Here is a 21,204-nt window from a genome sequence, read left to right as displayed (position 1 = left end):
AGAGGTCAGCAGGAGCCAGATCCCACAGAGATTTGTTAACCTAACTGAGAAGTCACTCTGAGGGCAATGTGAAGCCACTGTTAGCTTTAAGCAGGAAAGTGACAGGCAGCATGAAGGGATACAGAAAAGATACCAGTTAGTATGATGTTACCTGAATTACCACAACAGAACACAGTGGCCTCAAACCAGGTAATGGGAAGTAAAGAAGCAGATACCCTTGACTTAAGACAAAGTTAGGAGTTAGAATTTTCAAGTCTTGTTGACAAAGTGAACAGAAGTGGGTGAAAGATTCCTGGTTAAGGGGTCACCTCACAAGGTAGGTAACAGTTCATTGGGAAGGGGAAAAAGAAAAATATGCTTTCAAAAAGGAAAGTTTGAGAAAATAAAGATGTCTAAAAAAGAATCAGGCTTTCAGCCAAAGCTTGGGATAAATACTGAGACAGAAGCTATAGATGTGGGGATTACCAGCATCTAGATAATGTGTGCTAGGAGTGGATGGTATCACCCGGTGAGCATGTGCAGATGAAGAGAAGTGTGTATAGATGAACAGAACCTGAAGCTTGACAAAAGCTAAAGAAAAGCATAGGAGCTGATGGGACTTGGCCAGGTAGAAAGAAAACCAACTCTAAGAGTATATGTTATGAAAGCTGGGAACAGAATATTGTGCGAAAGAAATAGGTCCATTATACTCAGAAAAGTGAACTTAAAAAAATCTAAAACTATGCTGCTTCAGGATCTATCAAATACAACTTTATAAAATAATACGTATGTGGCAAAGTTAGAGGAATACTTAGTGTTACAACCATCTTCAAGAAATTCATACGCAATGAAATCTAGTGACCTAAGCAGGTATTAAATGTATAATTCTTTATTTCTATCACAGCAGAAATGAATTTCTAGGACAAGGTCATGCATAATCATTAATATAAAACCCTTGTTAGTAGCTCTGTGAAGCATACATGACTGACACACCCGAGCCTAGCAAATCCTTGCTGAATGCCTCAAAGGGCTGTGCCAACCTGTACAACCCCACACATACACCAGGGCATCCGTGCGTTCTTGCAGTAGTAAGTTAATAATGACTTACTCTGGGAAAAGTGCTAATTTTCTGAGAGAGTTAAAATAGATTTTCATGTGTGAACATTGGTTTTATTTATTATACCATGAAGACGTGGTCAAACACACCATTACTAGTGTACAATCGCTGTTGACTCTACTCTGAGTCCCACCACATACCTTTTGTTTCTTTCTACCACTGTTTCCTTTTATTTTTTTCTCTTCTACCTAATTTGAGCAACCACCATTTAAAAAACTTAGTGTCTCATTTGCTTTCTTACCCTTTACAAGTCCAGGAAGCCAATGCCTCATACAGAATACCACTCAGTACCTGTCCTTAATTTTTATGCCTTCATTTCTACCCTTTATTTAATGCAGTACAACTGAATGATGAAAATGATACCAGGACTAGAGATCTGCCTTCTGGAAATCTTATCATTAGAGAGTCTATCTTTCAATACAAAACATATTATGGATAACATAGGAATACATTAAAATGGAAAAGACATCAAAAGCTAGTGTAAAAATAAAAAGATCAAGAAAAATGATTCAGAATAGAAATAAGAAATTAATGTAGGAAAACAATAAAGATACAAAAGAAAAAACTGTAATGGTAATTTCAGGCAATTATGATGTTACAAGCAGATAACACTTGAAATAAAAGTATATTCTTGGTTTCTGAGGACTAGATACAAGGAAGGACCCCCCAAAACCCTAAAATTTATTTATAAAAAATAGTGTATTTATTGTTACAATGTTTAAACTTCAGTCCCCTTCAAAGTACTCTCCATTTAATGAAGTATACCTATTGAAACATTTTTTCCACTGCTCAAAACAATTTTTGAACTTGTTGATTTTGATGCCTTTTACTGCTTCTGCCATTTTTTTTTTGTTGTTTTATTTCTTCCACATTAGCAAAACATTTCCCTTACAGGATTTTTTTTTTTGATTCCTTAGATGAAAAAAGTCACTTGGGATGAGAATGGGTATGTAGGAAGGGTGGGGCATGGGGGTCCTACCATTTTGGGTCAAAAACTGCTGACAACTCAGTATGGTATGGGCAGGTGCACTTATAAATCACCCATCACGAAATGAGCAAACATGCTGAAAGAGTCTTCAAAAAAATTTACTGAAGCTGAATGCAGCCTCTCATTAACAAGGCCAGCTAGTATACTAATACAGATGGGTTCCTAGAACACTCACTTAGTAGGGGAAACCTTATATACTACAAGGGGCTTGCCCTCCAAAAAATAATTTTCGTTTTTGGGGGGGTCCGCCCTCGTAGGTGTTTGCTCTAAAAGAAAAAGCTAAAAATATGGACTTATAAGTCTCAATTCCAGTCAATTCTGAAATTTATAGTCCTAATTCTTTTAAAAGTAAAGATGGTTAATCAGAATCACTTGGAAGTTTTAAATCTGAAAATCACATCTGGCTCAAAACACTTCATATTGATCAGGACACATATAATGGGCTTCAAGTCAAGTTAAAGGACTATTTGATTAGAAAACAAGCAATGCATCAGTAGGCCAAATGAGGAAGCACACAAATATTGGACAACTTCCTGAAAAAGGCGTATGTATCTTAAAAAATGATTGATAAACGGAACCTTAAAACCAATTCTTTTTTCCATCATGTAACTCCTGCCATCAGGAAATACTGTTGAGAGAACATAGGTAACTCTTTCTTAATATTCTTAACTCTTCTGAAAGGTTTATGAGCTGAACTTTTATAACAGAAAGTACAATATACTTATGTTCTCTGTAACCAGAATACCAAGGTATGAATCCCTGCTCTGGGCTTAAGAAGTGTGAGACTTTAGGTAAAGTCACATAACCTTCTTGTGTTGTGGGTTCTTTGTAAAATAGGATAAGATTACTGTGAGGAGAAAATCATTAATACTTGTTAAGTGCTAACCACCAAAAAGTGTTATGTGTTATCTATCAGTGTTATGTGTTATCTATCATTTTTTGTTGTTGCTGTTAAGAAACGTCCTAAGTTGTTCCTCCAGACATCACAGCAATCTCTTACTGACAACCCTAATTATTTCTGATTTTCCTTCTCTATTCATTTTTCTCTAAAGTACATATCACCAACACATTACACATTTCAGTTAGCTGTCTTGTGAATTTGTCTTCCCCATGCAAAACTAAGACAGGAATTTTTGTTATTAATGAATGCATGCTCAAAGCCTAGAAAAAGTACCTGCTACGTAACAGATACCTGTTGAATATAATATCCCAGCAATTCAGAATGCACACATTCTTACACTTTATTAACATCCCTGAAATTGGGATGTAATTTAATTATACATTCTAATTATCTTACAATTAAAACAGCCAACCCTAAATCTTTTTAGGGGGTTTATAAAATATATGACAATTAACAACCTAGATCTAGTGAAAGAATATATCAAGAAATGAATTAATAAAAGAAATAAAGGAAAATATGAACTTCAGTTTTACCTAATTAAAATTCATGTACCCTGGAAAATCATTTTAATTTTACTTTCCCTGATTATAAGCAGATTATACTAACAAAAAAGTACTTGGTATCTAGATCCTTTTGTGTGGGGGGATGGGGAGGGGAGATAAACTCCCAGCAGATTATCCCTGATGACAATCCATATATTATCATTTGCCTAGTTGATCAATAATAAAATGCTCATTAGCTTTCTGAGTGAAATATTTCTAAATTAAACTAAAACTATTTCTTTGGGAGTAATACTTTTGTCCAGCTGCTTTTTTATTCTTAAACTGTAAATACAAACAAAATGCTTAAAATGGATCTTATCAAATTATCTACAAAAGTAATTCAAAGTGACAAACTATATATAAACAGTGAAAACAAGCGTTTGAACAAATGCTAACAGAAAATTAAATTCACACTACTAGGAAGATGAACAAGAATTTTCTCAGAACAAAAGAGAAAGTATTTGCACACATTTATTTAGTAGCATAAGCAGCAACAATCACAAAATTTTGAGAGTTAAGTGACAATTTCTAGAGATTAATCAGAGCTTCTATCATGTTGTCGAAGGTGTATAGAAACCATCCCCTCCCCCGATTTAAAAAATATACTAGGAGGTAAAATTTTCATTTAACTTAATAAACTTCACTATTAAATCAAAATCGATGTAAGGAGTACTGCCCAAAATAACAGCACAAAAAAGCTCCAGTACAAACTAATGAAAGTTATGTCTAAAAATAATAACAACACATCATGGAGGAGCAGTTAGTTATTAGAAGATAGGCTTTTAGTTAATAGCAGAAATTACAAAGCTATGTTTGGGGAAAGTGCAGTTATGTACATATTTGAAACTGAAGTTCAGTCTCCTTTTTATGAACAAACCATATGTTCTTGTATTGAGGGCTTTTTAATGTTAATGTCTCCTATCAATTTGGTGATCATGAGACATCCAACAATCAGGTTTTAAATACAATAAGTACATATGGTTAAGTTAAAGAATGAGAACAGGGTTTTAATATGCAAATATAAATTTAAGGCGATCTAAAGTTAGCCAACATTTCAAAGTGGGTCTGCATAATGAACTCCAAATTTTGTCAAATTATTGTCTGTTAATAGCCATGGGTCTGTTCCTGATACCCTGAACTTACATTAACAGGGATCTTAGCTACCTTAAGATGCTACATTTAAAAAACAGATTTTAAAAATAAATTTAATGTAATTTAAAATTCTTTAATAATTTTAGAAACAAATTTTTGCCATTATTTAAACTTTTTTCTCCTACAAGCAATAATAGCATGGCATAAGATGTTTCAGAAAAAAAAAAGTTAAGAAAAACACTTCTGCATAATTTCTCTAGAACCGCTTTCCAATATATACTAATAGTTTCAGCATTACTAAACTATCCATCCTCACTAAAATAAACTGTCGTCACCAATATCCATCCTTGTGTACTCTTACCCCTCCTTTGCAATTTGAAACCACCTAACATTAATTTTATATTTGACATGATCACTGTAAAAAAGACCACCCTTCTCAAACCATTTCAAAGACCATAATGCAATGAAGTTATAATGAATTTTCCTTTCTCGATTCTCAAAAAGAAACTTACTACAGACCAAGAATGAAACCAAAGGCTTCTGTGAACACAGGGAGGCTAAACAGAATTCTAAGACTGAAAACTATTTTTAATCAAAGGAAAGGACTGTCAGGTCAAAAACTGCCATCTAAATCTCCATTTGCTTTAGGACCGACCATAGGAACTAATTATTAAAATTTAGGTTAAAAACCACTCAGCCAGCTACTGGCAATGACAACTGTTTTAAGTCACCTGGCAAATGACGAACAGTGAGCAGGGTTTATTTCCACTGAATGCTTGGAGAGCCATCGAGCCTAGTTCCATACTTTGAACTCAAAGGGAAAGACAATCTTGCTGTCTTAAACAAGCAGCAATAATATGTACAACAGTACAAAATACTTCTTCCCATCAACCAAAATAACATAATTTGCAACATTATTTCTTGATCTAAAGTTACTTTAACTGAGCCAGTCTAATAGTTAACTCACCTTTAATGTCACTACAATTATGGCATAATCATACAAACAGTCAAGACAACATAAGCATGATCACTGTAAGCGAGTACACAGTACTCTCCACACAAAACACTAAAATCAAATGTAGTAAAACTCACCTTCATTGGGAGATGTTTTCAACCTGGTGCAAATTCCATAGACGTCTCCATAGCTTTCCTGTATTTTTCGTAATGCATCTGTAGACCTGAGCTCCATGAGAGCCCGCAGTTCTGCGAGCGTAATTCCAAAGTCTCCATCATGATTAACCTCCTTCAAAGAGTTTTTCACTCCACTATATGAAACGGAGTTGTTTGCCATGTCGCCCATTACAAGTATAATTTTTTAGGAGGAAAATGTTTCCCAAAAGATTCTAATTTTCACTTGATATATTTCCAAGATGAAAATCTTTTAAATATGAAAATCTTTCTTAAACCAAACACTCATCGTATGACTTTGTAAAGCAGCATCAGCATTCCCAAGAGAAGTATCTTGTCCTTTGGCCCATGACTAGTTTCTTCACATCAATCATGAGATGTACACATCTGTAAGAAGAAAATATAAGTTACTAAAATCCACCTTAGAGTACTATGCATATAAACAAATGTCATCAGGTAAGCTAATTAAAGCACATCATTCAATCATAAAAATAATGGTAATCTCATTCCTTTACAATGCTATGCATGATAGATCAAATTGTAACCTCTAAATAAAATTGTATATCACATGACTAAATAAACCTGCATTTCACATGACTGAATTTTATGGTTCATTCAGTATTATTATTATCAGTTATCATTAATTATTTATGTTCCAAACACTATGCTAGTTGCTTTAATTTCATTTTCTAATTTAATTAGCACAAATTTAATTCCACCAGGTGTTATTACTCATTACTCTTTTTATTATTATTATTATTTAATCCTCACCCAATGCTATGGTTTATTGACTATGGTTTATTTGACTTGAGAGAAAGAAAAAGAGAAACATCAGTTGGTGCCTCTTGTACACACCCAGAATCAAATCCACAACACAGGTATGTGCCCTGACTGGGAACTGAACCTGCAAACTGCTCTGGTATACAGGATGACACTCCAACCATGTTAGCCACCTGGCCAGGGCTATGCATTACTCTTTTAAGAAGAGTAAGCCTTAAAGAAAATGAAAATCTTCTGCACAGCTAACGAATGCCTGAAGTGGATGAGCTGGGATGTCTCCAAACCCATGTTTCTCTCAGACCTCTTTTCAAACATTTCATATAGAATAGCCTCTGAAAAGGCAAGAAGCACAACAAACCCTCTAATATGTTTTTATTCAATTCTCCTCAGTACTCTGTGACATCACCATAATTTGGTTTCCTAAAATTATCATCCACCATGATTTTTGTCACATGTCATTACCTCTGGTCTTCCCTCAACCAGGTATCTGAAGAAATTCTTAATTCCCTAGTCACTCTTTACTGAATGTTACTCCTTTTTTTTCTTTTCTTCTTCTTTTTTGCTGGTCCTCTGTATTATCTGAAATTACCTTGTTCATTACTGATTTTTTTTTTGTGGGGGGGAGTGTTAGTCTTCTTCCATCTACAGTCTTAGTTCTGAAGGCAGGGTTTGTCTATTACTATATCCTGAGAACCTAGAACTGTGACAGGCACATGGCAGACATTCAATAAAGCATTTGACGAAAGAATGGATGCATTACTTCAACTTTCTTCAAAATGCTTTCAAGTTTTCCTCTTACTATATACTACTTAATGATGAGCTCTCAACTCTTCTTTCTCTAGCTATGTTTTTAAAAAATCACTTCAAAGTTAACATGCCAACAATGGATTTACCATATTCCCAAATTAGAGATCTCCCTTCCTTAATCACCATTATCCTAATTCCCTGGGGTTGAGATTTTAAATCATCTTTGATTCTCTCCACCCCAGCTTCAGTCAGTTACTGGGTTGGACTAATCTTTTCTTTGAAAAGCCTCTTCTCTACCCCACACAAATTATAATCACCTCTCCACTAGGTTCTCTCTCATTCTAACGTCTATATCCAATTCCCTTTGCATTTTGCTATTACATTTAGTTTAGTTAGGCACCATGCCACTAATCTCATAGAATGAAATTACAGTCCTATTGCTCATGTCTGTTGGGCATTCAAAGCTAAACTCTATTTTAACCTATTTAACCTCATACTCCCTGTTTAATAAGTGTTTCATGACGAGGAACTAGAAAAGATTACTGCCAAGTGCAATTAATCTTCAGCTGTTGTGATGGGGATATTTGCAACTCATGGTACCTCATAGTTCAATATCCATCAAAATCACCTCCAGAGCTTGGTAAAATACAGATCGTTAGTTCCCACCTCCAGAATTTTATTTTCAGTAGGATTGGAGCAGGCTCCATGATCTGCTTCTCTAACAAAGTCCCATGTGATATAGATACTATTGGTCCAGGAAGCACACAGTGTGAACCACTGGGCTGAAGACTGGGCTGAAAACTTCGAATTCATTTAAAACCATAATGAGATATCACTTCACACCTGTCAGAATGGCTACTGTTAATAAGTGAACAAACAAGTGCTGGCCAGGATGTGGAGAAAAGGGAATCCCAGTGCACTGCTGGTGGGAATGCAGACTGGTGCAGCCACTGTGGAAAACAGTATGGAATTATCTAAAAAATTAGAAATGGAACTGCCTTTTGACCCAGTGATTCCACTGCTGGGAATATACCCTAAGAATCCTGAAACGCCAATTTAAAAGAACTTATGCACCTTATGTTCATAGCGCTATTTACAATAGCCAAGTGCTGGAAACAGCCTAAGTGCCCATCAGTAAATGAGTGGATCAAAAAAATTGTGGTACATTTACACAAGGGAATACTATGCAGCAGAAAGAATTCTTTCCTACATTTTGTGACAGCATGGATGGAACTGGAGAATAATATGCTAAGTGAAATAAGCCAGTCGATGAAAGACAAATACCATAAGATCTCATATATAAGAGCAGTCTAATTAACAAAATAAACTAACAAGCAAAATAGAACCAGAGGCATGAAAACATGGAACAGACTGACAGCAGCCAGAGAGGGAGAGGAAGGGAAAAACGGGGAAAGAAGGGAAAGGGACTAGTCAAAGAACATGTCTGAATGACCCACGGACATAGATACTAGTGTGGGGACTGGCTGTGGGAGTGGGATGTGGGCTGGGTAGAGGAGGGCCAAGTGGGAAAAATTGGGAACACTGTAACAGAATAACAATAATAATTTTAAGAAGAACTCCGAATTCATACCAGCTGGTTGAGGATGGCTGGCAGAGAAAAATTCTGCCTGCCTTGGGTTTAATTTGCAATCACATGATAGTTATAGATGCTGTAAAACCATTTTTTCATTGTCTGCTTCCTCTCATTTCATAAACCCTTATCCTTGTCCAATTATTACCAATTTTACTCATCTCCCAGGCAAAATGGGTTTCCTCCTACTCACACATCAATTATTATAATAACCCAATTTCAGAAACTGGAGAAGGTGGTTGGTTACTTGAAACCTCCCTAACTTTTCATACTCAAAATTAGTTGGCAAAGGAACGTCATACCAATCCTACACTAAACTATTATTTACTTATTTAGAGATAAAACAATTACAATTCACAAATCTCTGTGTTGGGGGCACATGTGTCATCATTCCTCTGATTTCCACAAAGAAATTTTCCTCAACATCTTCTGGCCTCAACCCCACTAATTACCATTGAGGTTAAATGAGATAGATGCCTGACATATTTTCTGAGAGCAACTAAACATATATAACCTCTTCACTTCTTGGCCTTCCCTTGGGAGCCAGAGGTCTGCAGGACTCTTGAATTCTGACCTGAGTTATTAGGGGCAGACCCCTAGGCTAAAAAACCCATTGTTACTGCAGCCCACTTGAGTCCCTTTTTCAGTCAATGCCTAAAGTCTGCCCTATCCCTGATCTTTTTAGTAATTTGTCAATAAATTTCTTTTTGGAGTTGTTTAATCACTTTCCAACCCATAGTACTTCAATAAGTACATGATTACCAATCATGTTTAGTTCCCTGTTTAAAGAAAGGGAAATCAAAGAAAAAGTACCAAATGCAAATGAGCCACTTTCTAAACGTGACTATTTGAATTACAGATTACCTATCTATTATATATCAGGGTGTTGTCTATTGCTAGATTGTCTATAGCTTCTTCCACCCACTATTTTTCTCTCTACTTACTCTTCTCTCTTCCATTCACTGAAGTACAACAGAACCTTAGTTCTCGAAATTCATTCATTCCAAAAAAACTGTTTGAGTACTGTTTGAAAACCAAATCACCTTTGTTTGTTGCTTGAGATGTTTGGCTGATCATAGAGGTGTCAGCATGAAAGGGTTGTTGGGCCAAGAATAGAGACCCTAAGTTCTGTCAGACAACTGAGACTTTTTTTTTCATGAACAATTTGGTCAAGAACTGAATTGTCTGAGAACCAAGGTTTGACTGTAGTGGATTGACAAAAATGCTAAGGACAACAAAAAGTTTTGTTTTTCGCTTGCAAGCTACAACATGATAATCAGAAAGAGACATACTATTTGGAGTAAAGAAACAACAGAAAGCAGAACATCTATTTTGCTTCTCTTCATCCTCTGAAACATTTTGATGTTCCATTTGAAATGTTTAAGAAAAAATGTTAAGTGGATGCCAAGACCCCAAAAGAGGGGGATTTAAAGAAAACACAGGGCTAGTCCACGTAGGCCTCTTGACCCACATAATTTATCCTAGAGTCCCTATATTATGTCTCTGATCAAAACACTGTTGGTCGTCTTCAGGGATTATGGTAAAAGACAGACGTAATTTAAAACTAGAGTTAGGCAAAAACAGTTACAGTCTTCAAAAAAGAATAAGGTAGATTCCAACTGACACACAAGCTTTACAATAAATGGGCGAGGCCATGAAAGACAAAAAGATGGCTGTGAGGTCCTAGTCATGAGTGGAGCTCACAAAAACACAGCTTTGTTAATAATACAATTTCAATTCCTCTTTTCACAATGTGACTCGAAGCTGAGTAAGTCAGCAAATATGGCAGGTGACAGAATCAGGATCCAGAAAGACAGGTGGCAATGAGAGGCTAAACTTAATTGGTACCAAGTATGGTTTCTCCATTTAATTCCAGAAACATAACCCAGAATCGTTTGCACGACATCAATTTAACCTGTCAGCCAAGGAGAGTAGATTGGAATGCGCATGTGTGAAAGTGAACAATGAGAGTTCACTGCACTAGTCAGTAGGGGCAGGAGATTCCCTTGAGTGAGTATGAGTACCATGTATCCATCACATTCAAAATGACTCAGTAGAGAAACGAATCTGTATCAAATTTGCATTAAGTTTTAACATTCCTCTATGGAAACTATTCAGATGATTTAGAAGGTTGCAGCTATGGGCAACTGGTGACTGGCAACTTCATCACGACAATGCACCCGCTCATGCACTGAGACTTGTGCAGAGTTTTTTGGCCAAAGATCAAAAAATCACCAAGGTGACCCAGCCCCCCTAAAGCCTAGATTTGGCACCCTGTGACTTCTAGCTTTTTCCAAAACTAAAATCACCTTTGAAAGGGAAGAAATTTCAGATAACCAATCGGATTTGGGAAAATACGACGGGGCAGCTGATGGCGACTAGAACTGAATGAGGTCCCAAGGTGCCTACTTTGAAGGGGAATGAAGCATCACTGTCCTATGTACAATTTTTTTATATCTTCCTCAATAAATGTCTTTCTTTTTCATAGTGCATGATGATACTTTCTGGACAGATCCTGTATCTTCAAAAACAAAGGTTCATTCTGCTCAAAATTTAGTATGTATTACCTCAATGTTAATTAACAGGATATAAATGCTTTCCCCTTCCATATCCAAAGTCAATTTGGCAGTAATGACAAGAGTCTAACATCTAACAAAGGGAGATAACAGACCTATTTATTCTACTGGGTTGCCTGAAAAGTTTTTTTTTTTTTTTTTTTTTTCTGTAAGATGGCTCTACTAGCTCTTAAGATGTCCGGAATTTCATTTTGTTAGACTATACTGAGACAGGTGTCGTATCAGCATGCATTTAAAAAAAATAATCAAAATTGGTGAATTTTTGTGTGGTCATTTTAATATTAAAGATGGAAGAAAATACACATTTTCAGCATATCATGTTTTATTATTTTAAGAAAGGTAAAAACAATGGAAACATAAGAAAAGATTTGTGCAGTGTATGGAGAAGGTGCTGTGACTGATCAAGCGTGTCAAAAGTGGTTTGTGAAGTTGCATGCTGAAGATTTCTTGCTGGACAATGCTCCATGGTCAGGCAGACCAGTTGAAGTTGATAGCAATCAAAACGAGACATTAATTGAGAACCATCAACATTGTACCATGTAGGAGATAGCCGACATACTCAAAACTTCAAAATCAATAGTTACTGGTAAAAATGAAAAATGTGTTTCTTTTATTTTACAGAAAAAAACCATATGGACTTTTTGCTCAGCCCAATACTTTGCCTTGGACAAAGACAACTATAATGTTACAAAATCATCTATAAAATACAAACACAATAACAGTAAATGCACACCTCATTACATGTGTTAGTACATGAAAAACTATTTGAATTTAGCCTATACACAGTAAATGGTAAATACATGTTACTTATTTTTGTTGTTATTTAAGAGTATTTGCAGATCTATCCTTCAGCTAATACCCCTCCTAGAAGGGAGATCCCAAACCATTTCACAGGAGGAACATTTACTGAAATATTTCTAAATCTAAAGGAAAAGAGAATCCTGATGATAGCCTATTATTTGCTATGCTGATAAAGCAAGATGATGACTAAATGTTTCAAAAAGACTAATGAATGAAGGAGAGACACCAACTTTTCTTTGTGTTACAGATAATAAGCTCACTAAACTTTGCATTGGTAGGTCTAAATTAGCATGAAACACATACTGTAAAATAGTTAATAATAAAAAAATGTTGACGCTGTGGGTCATATGGTTCAGTGGATTTAGCACTAGCCTGTGAACCAAAGGGTAGCCAGCTCAATTCCCAGTCTAAGGCACATGTCTGGGTTGCAGGCCAGGTCCCCAGCAGGGGGCACGTGAGGGAGGGGCAAGCACACATTGATGTTTCCCTTCTTTTCTCTAAAAATAAATAAATAAAATCTTAAAAAAAATCCATTCCTTTTAAAAGGTAACATTGCTGGTGCTAATATGGTAAGCGTGCTTTGTGTGTACACCACTGACTTCCTGTTTAGCAGCCCATTCTCCATGGATCCTGTTTAGTTTTTAGGTAAGGCTACTGCTGAGACAAAATATCTAGACAAGAAAAGTTACTCTTTTCATATAGAGGACTGAAATATACCATCTAATTTGAGATCTGCTAATTGTGGTCATAAGCTTAGGAAAGTTATTTGATTAATTTCAACCCTAAATTTAAATAAACTGGTTACAAATCAAAAGTGATTTACTTAGAAACCAATCTTTTCATTTAAACTTGTATTAATCTCTTAAAATGTCCTTTGAGTCAAGCAGTTCAAGATTCCAAAGTAACACTGATTTTTTTCAAATCACTCCCAATTCAGAATGAAATCTGAAAACTAACATAAAAAGTTAGAGACCCAAATCTTACTCAATTTTCTAATGTTCACAGATTTTGTAACTACTTCAGTGTATAAAGTTACTTTTGATTTCATATATTCTTTCCCAAGAAAATTCGAACAGTTCCTTTAAGATATGTATGCCAAAACTTCAACCATTGAAAACTTGAAAATCTCTGGATTTTCATTTGATATACTGAGATAATTTAAGCATTAACCCAAATTTCTATTTACTAACTCTATCATATGTCTCAATAAAATTTTTCAAAAATTAGTATTTACAAAATTTCTTATTCCATGACTGATTCTATACAAAGACAAATTATAGGTCTGCATTTTAAAAAAATATCCTCTAAAGACAGCATATTTTTCCATTCACTTAAGAGACTATCTTTTTAAATTTATAAACCAACATGAAATATGAAACATAAATTTTAAAAAGCCATCATTCTGTTAAAGAATGGTTACAAAGTAAAGAATCAGAGACTTTAATAGCTGAAAGAGATGTTGGAAATGAAATCTAATTGCTCATTTTATAGCCATTGAAACCAAGCACTTATATGATCTGTTTCCAAAAAGAATAAAGATGCTTAAATAAAAGAAAGCAAGCATTAAGTACTCACAAAATCATTAAAAAGAAGAGCAAAGGACCAACATTTAAATCATGAGATAGATCATAACAATATACATGTCTGAGAGTGGCTGAGATCAGGGAAATAACTGGCAATGTATTTCAAACAGACAACAACACCCTAGCTGTTAGATGTACAATTTGATTGACCAAAAGCTAAAAACAGTTTTTGGCTCCAGCCTTTTAAAAAAAGAACACCCAAGAAATCTCCACTTTATTGTTTTTTTTCTTTTAACATAAAACTAATTCAACTCCCTTTGTAGACGAGTAGTTGTGAGAAGGTAACTGGTCTTTAGAGCTCTTTTACTGCGGCTGCTATTGGTATTTTATTGACAGAGAGCACTACCTCATAAATTAAGAAATCCAGCTCACTCTGCCCAACTAGAAGTTAGCAGTGACAATGTGGACTATCTGAAACTCACCACCTTAAATGTCCCTGCAGAAGGATAGGAGAATATAACTACTATATAACTAAGCCCAGATTTAGCCCCATTATATTGAAAAAAAAATTTTTTTAAATCTTTTTATTTTTATTTTAACTGTTGCTGCAGTACAATTTTCTATCTTTTACTCCCATCCCAACCCACCCCCCCAGCGCTCCCCTCCTCCCTCCCATTTCCACCCAACCCTAGTTTTTATCCATGTGTCCTTCATAGTTGTTCCTGTAAACCCTTCCCCTTTTCCCCTGAAATTCCCTCTCCTCTCCCCTCTGAACTGTCAGTCTGTTCTTTATCTCAGTGTCTTTGGTTATATTTTGCTTGTTTCTTTGTTTTGTTCTTTAGGTTCCTGTTAAAGGTGAGACCATATGGTACTTGTCTTTCACTGCCTGGCTTATTTCGCTTAGCATAATACTTTCCAGCTCCATCCATGCTGTTGCAAAGGGTAGGAGCTCCTTCTTTCTTTCTGCTGCATAGAATTCCATTGTGAAAATGTACCATAGTTTTTTGATCTATTCATTTACTCATGGGCACCTAGGTTGCTTCCATGAAAATTTATTTAGAGGCCAAACCACACCTTATTCACCTTTGATCTCCATATTTTAGCAAGAGATACTATGACCTTTCAATGCTCTTATATAGTGACTTTCTGCAGATTAAAAAAAAAAAAAAAAAAGACCTTATACCTGGATTCACACCCTGTAATTTTTATATCTTTTAACAATTAAGACAATGTACTATAAACCACTAAATATGAGTACTATTATTCACATTTAATAGTACTCATTACTACTTGCAGAAAGAGCAGATGATCTAATATTATGCATATCAATAAATGGTAGGGACTTTCTTTTACAAAATTTTGTTACATTCAAATTATTTCATTAAAACATTCCAAAGTATCAAGGGATAACTCAATTTTAACATTATTCTGAACTCACATCTTTTACTTTTTAAATGGGGCTTAGAAAGTGAAGCATACATACTGCAAAAAAAATAGGACAAACACTATAAAGCTTGTTTAGAAAAGTAATTTTTATCAGGTGAATGAAGACTGATATATGTATAAACAAGATTAAATTCACCAAACAGGATTTCAGTTTTATGTAACTGATAAAACAGAAAAATAAGCACTGTCTACAATGCCTGATGAGTCTCAAAGGATCATGAATGCCACCACTGTGTCTGTGTGGACTAAAATTAGTCTCACTCTTCTCAGTAAGTTACTTTATCACCTACTAGACTCTTCAATAGGGGAACACTAAGCACAATACTCTGAAGGGCAAGTTATAGCTGCTGCCAGTAATAAGTTCAGATAACCACTTCAAATAATCTCTCAGGGTGGGGAAAAAGAATAATGGAAGCATCAATTTGTTCTTCTATTACAACGATTTTCAACAGGTATTCCGCAAGAATTTTTAAAATATGCAATCCCCGACTACTTAGTCAGGGGCACTGACCTCTTTTCCCTTAAACTGTCAAATAAAAATGACAACAGCCAACATAACAATAGCCATCCTGTGTGAATGAATGAAAATTATACCTATTTTTTTTAGATCGGCAAAAATGTGTGTTTTTGGAGTGCTACAGAATTTTAGTAGTTTACGTGTGCCATGAGATGAACAAGGTTGAAAATTGCTTTTCTATTACGTAGCTTTCATAATACATCTGCAATGATTTGTTTACTCCCTGTCTTCCCCCAATGAACTGTGATCTCAAGGCAGGATTTGTGTCATTTTTAATCCTTAGCACTGTTTGGTGCAAGGGTGCCCAACCTCCAGACTATGGATGGATACTGGTCAGGGCCTATTAGGAGTTGGTCCACACAGCAGGAGATAAGCTTGACTCTAATACATTTGAATCATCCTGAAACCATCCTCCCCCATCCCACTCTGTGGAAAAACTGTCTTCCATGAAATTGGTCCCTGGTGTCAAAAAAAGGTTGGGGACCTGCTGGTTTGGAATATAGTATGTTTAATGTTTATTAAATAGAAATGTTTGTTTGAACCTTAAACTAAAAACTAATTCGAAAGACAGGTTTACAATAGTAAATGATGACAATACAAACAGCAGAGCAAAGTCAAATCATATAATAATCCTATGTTTAAAATAATAAGCTAGGTGTGTAGTGATTTGAGAGTCACAGCATTCAAAGAGTTTTCAAACCACCTTGGTATGCAGCAAGATACATAAACTTTCCTTTAAAGACAAAAGAGTTAAAAGATATTTCAGATTTTCAAATGAATTAGGCAATGACTACTACATGACAGTAGTTTTTACCCAGGGTCCTAGATCCTTGAGGCCATACAAAGTAACAATGCTGAGTTTCATAAAGCCTGGATGAAACGATACATTTACTTAAGAGATAGTTTGTTAGGCTTATCCATGTTAAATTAAAATGATACCAAGTCAATTACAATAAAGTTAGCAATTAGATCTAAATAATAAATAAAAATCTTACCCAGTTAAGACAGTTATTACCCTCTCTAAAATTTGCTATTCCTAATTTATCTCCAACTCACAGATCAACACATTTCCATTTAGCTTCTCCTGTGCTGCACTGAAACTAATCTTCAAGGTGACCACTGACTCCTCTTGTTCCTGTATCTAAATGACAGATTTAGTCCCTCTTAACTGAACCTACAGGCTACCTATACTAATGCTAACCAAAATGTTGTTGCCTTAATTTCTCTGATGCTTGACTCTTGCTCCCAGCACACTGCCATCTCTGGTTGCTCATTCTCTCATTTTCCACTGCTTATTCCTCTTCTTGAATAATTATCAAGGGAGTTAGTGGGGAGAGGCTGGGTGGTACTGTAATCCTGACCATAATTGTTTTCATCTGTTTTTAGTCAGTGAGCATGAGATCAGTTTACAGATAATAGTAAAAATTTATTTGCATGTGCCTTTACAAGTTTATTTTTTTCCAATTCTCTCCTGTATTTTAAAATTTCACAATTTAATTAGAATGATGAAACCACACTACAGCAGTCAGGCTTAGTGAAAGTGTGATAAAACCATCTGATTTCCTTACTTATCCTTGCCTCACACAGCTCCTATTCCCCATAGCCTCTAGTTTATAATGAAATATGTCTGCCCAAAGTAGAACAAGTCCAATAAAATGGTGATTCATCCCCCTCCTCCTTAGGGCTGTAAGACAATTACTCTTGCTTTTGATCTGTCATTTCCAGCTCAGATTGTTTGTTTATGCCAACAGAGTACTTAATTAAGCAGAGTATGTGATAAAATTTTAATGTGAATGATCCCAAACATAGATATCTTCAAGTTCACTACACACATTTTTGCGTTATGGTCAAGTCAGTTAGAATTATCTTATTTTGAACATTGATGTACCTGTATCTCTTGCAAAGTTGTCTTAATTTTGCAAGGCTGTACTTACAGAGCCAAAAAACAACCTACCAACTAACCAACCAACAAACCAACCAAACAAAAACAATCCCTCTGAATTTACCACAACCAAGACAACTTTAGAAGTGCTGGGGCACATAGTGGATTCAAATCATTTATGTATGACTTCTACATACTACAGGCCAGTGGTTCTCCAACTCCAGCTTGTATCAGAATCACCTGAAGGGCTCCTTAAAGCAGATTGTTGAGCCCCAGCCCCAGAATTTCAATTCAGTAGATTTAGGGTAGGCACACAAATTCACATTTCTTACAAATTATCTGGTGATGGTGGTACTGATGCTACTGATCTGCAGAAACACTCTTGTAGATAAAAAGTGTGCCCCAAACTCTGATTGAGGAACAAACTGTTGAATTATCATCTTAATAAAAATTTCCTGACAACCATATTAGCAGATTACTCATGGTTACTATGCTGTCCCTAATTTGCACAAATAACTGAAAGCAGATCATATTCTAAAAATATTCTGAAATGTTATTTTAAGTTGTTTTTGTTTTTAATATTAAGTACATTAATATTTTTGTAATTAAAATCTTATATAAATACTGCAAATGATTTCCTTCTTTTAAAGTAAGAAATGTGGAGGCTCATACAGCTACATTTTGAACATATGTAATGATTTAAAAACACCTGAAAGTATTAAGTTTTATGTTAACAATTTAACAGAAAACTATAATTTAGATCACCATCTTCTGCTCTCCCCCAAAATAAAGTGCTTTTTGTTTTTCTACAATTGTTATTCCATTTAGACATTTTAGAAATTTTCATCATCATAAGTCACCTAGCAAAAGTCAAGTCTTTGAAAAAGGTCAAAAATAAAGAAAATTATTTTTATATAATTCTGCGCAGCTTACCACCAAATGTAAGAACATATTATATCTCCAGTTAAATATGAGAACAAAATGTTCTACCATTTTTCTAGTCTTACTGGTTTTGAGAATGTCAGCTACAGTCAAGGAAGAGATTTCTAAATTAAAACAGTGTTGTTTTTTCCCCCTTCTGTTCAGGAGCTAGAAGGCAACATGAACACTTGAGTGTCACACCAGCTGCTCTATCAGCCTACTCAGTTCTTAAGAGCTTCTATCCTGTCAGTTCACAAGAACCTACACTTAAGGCTTAAAGAAACAGGATGCTCATTATGTCACTGAACAAGCTCACAAAAATAAATTTGGCAATATTTAGGGGGTGCAATTCTTATCTGTAAATATAACATGAGTTTTTTGTTTTCTTAATTAAAAACCTTAGATTTCAAGGATTATTTATTCCAATATTTAAACGACTACGGAACTATGAGCAGAAGACTCTTTCCACATCCTTTATCTCCTTTTTCTTTATTTATACAGTTTGACAGCTGATCTTTTTTTTGTCATTTCCAGCTGTGGTTACTAAAGAACAGCTCGGTAAATCAATACTCACTTTTGCAACACATTCAAAGAGTCGGGCTAAAATTAAGGTAAACTATACTTCAAGAGAATGTTGAGGCATAACCACTCCATCCCATCATGTTGATGATCCTTCAAACACTCTGGTTTCACAGAGTTCATGACCTTCATTCCAAGACTGTGTACTCTGTGACCGCTACTGAAGGGTAGAGCCTCACAATAAAAGTCATCACTTGAAATTGTTCTATTTTCAAGATTTCCTCTCTGATACACCCTTATCTCCCTTTATTTCTCTTCACTTACATGGAATCTTGTGAATACATTCTGACCTACAACGTCAAAGGTAGTTGAAGACCCTTCTGATTGTATACTTGCCTCCCTAAAAAAGCTAACTTCCCAATGGTCTGCAACTCCAGTTTTGCTCTTATGTCTCACTTGCTCTTTTATCCTCCTACTATACCCATCTGGTTAATTAGCTATCCCTGAATAGACATAATATCTGGCTGAGCAATTTTGTTTAAGATGTTTAAAGCTGAGTTCCTAGTCTATTAGAAACTTATTTTTCTTAGTCATAAACAATCTATTCATGCATCTCTAACTTAGTAGCACATCCTCTTTCTATTTCAAGTTTCCTAAATTACTCTCATCTTTATGCAGGCTACTAAAGTCTACCTCAAGACCTCATTTCTTTGATTGTCATTACAAGCTACCACCACCACTTCATACTGGTTCCTTTACTTCAGTTAAGCAATATTCAGATACATTCTACCACATACAAAACTGTTCCCTTCAGTCTCCTCAAACAAGCCTCTCCTTGATTCTGTTAACCAAACAAGTTTTCCTTGTCCCCTTCCTTTTACCATACCTTGTAATAAGGTCTATCCTCAATGCCTCTTTCTGACCACCCATTCTCACCTTAATTATTGGCAAATTGGACCCATCCTCACCCTTCTGAGCTGTTTCTCTATGGTGATCAGTAATATCAAGCTTAGTCCTGATCCTCCTATATATTTTGGGTCATCTGAAAGTATTCTTCCCTCTTAGCCATTATATTACTTAGCTCTCATTAGGTCTCTATCCAATCCTTGTCAGCCCATATTCCTTGGCTTTTTAAATCTTTCCACACAGTAAAGGAGGCTATCACCCAGGGGTCTCTTCCCTACAGCTTCTTTCTTGGCAGCTCATAACACATTGTGACCTACGTTTAATGCCTTGATCAAGCTCCAGGCCCATATGTTTTCAACTGCTAACAGACATCTCCATTGGAATATCTTGCAGCACATCAAACTCTATACTCAACTTATCACTGTCCCTTGCAAACCTGTTGTTCTTCTCTTCAGATATTCCTATCAGTCCCATACATAAATGAGTAAGCCTCAGGCCCAAGTCTCTTTCTTCAAGAAGCTTAAAGCTTAAATGATGGAGAAAGACAAGCATACAAGCAAATACAATTAAGTATTATAGAGAGCATCACCAAAGATATAGTGAACAAAGAATAAACTATTAAATGTGTACGTAGCTTTGAGAAAGGCTTCACTGTCTAGGATATACCTAAGTTAAAGGAGAGGAAGGCACAGGTGGGAAGGGGCTCAAAACAAGCAGGTGTGACTGCTGGTCTGAAACCCTTGAGCACAGGAGAACAAAGAAATAGCACAGGAAACATGTATATATACATGTCTGGAAGCTTTCTTAAAAGACTTTGTTCTCTCCTCAAATACAGCTTAAGCTCACTGAGGGCAGTAGTACAATTGTGTTCCTGTTATTGCTGTTACAGAGGCTAACAGATCCCCCAATTGTTCACTAAAATAAAAATGGGTAAGAATGAAGTTTAAATTGTAAAAGAATAATGCATTTAAAATCCTCAAACTCCCCTAACAGAAAGTCAAAATAAAATAAATAGGTAAACACACATAAAAAAAGAAATAAAACTTCAGGTTAATTTAGTATTGAGAGGGAGAAAGATGCAGTTTTCAAAAATTCTTGACTTCTCAATTCTTTCTGATAATTTTTAAAATATAGATGATTTAAATAATCTTATAAAAGTTATGAGAGACTTGTGTCATCTTTTGAGAAAGACAGAAAATATATTTAATTTCTTTTTGGAGCAACTGCATAAATCTTTTGATTGGAAGA

The 21,204-nt window shown here is 35.3% G+C and overlaps 1 protein-coding gene across 5 annotated transcripts in view; it reads right to left on the bottom strand.

Annotated features, from left to right (window-relative positions):
* ATP2B1 (ATPase plasma membrane Ca2+ transporting 1) overlaps nt 1–21,204 on the bottom strand; it is a 127,189-nt gene that overhangs the window by 60,549 nt on the left and 45,436 nt on the right. For all 5 annotated transcript variants that reach the window (XM_036018589.1, XM_028531596.2, XM_036018587.1 and 2 more), the window contains exon 2: nt 5,712–6,134. In XM_036018589.1, coding sequence (XP_035874482.1) covers nt 5,712–5,919 — 208 coding nt within the window. In that variant the 5' untranslated portion in view covers nt 5,920–6,134. The remainder of the gene's footprint in view (nt 1–5,711; nt 6,135–21,204) is intronic.

This window comes from Phyllostomus discolor, chromosome 2 (genome assembly GCF_004126475.2).
Source record: "Phyllostomus discolor isolate MPI-MPIP mPhyDis1 chromosome 2, mPhyDis1.pri.v3, whole genome shotgun sequence".
NCBI classification, from domain to species: Eukaryota; Metazoa; Chordata; class Mammalia; order Chiroptera; family Phyllostomidae; genus Phyllostomus; species Phyllostomus discolor.
The sequence above is the reverse complement of the archived record's forward strand: the minus strand, read 5'-3'. Positions and strand labels throughout refer to the sequence as shown.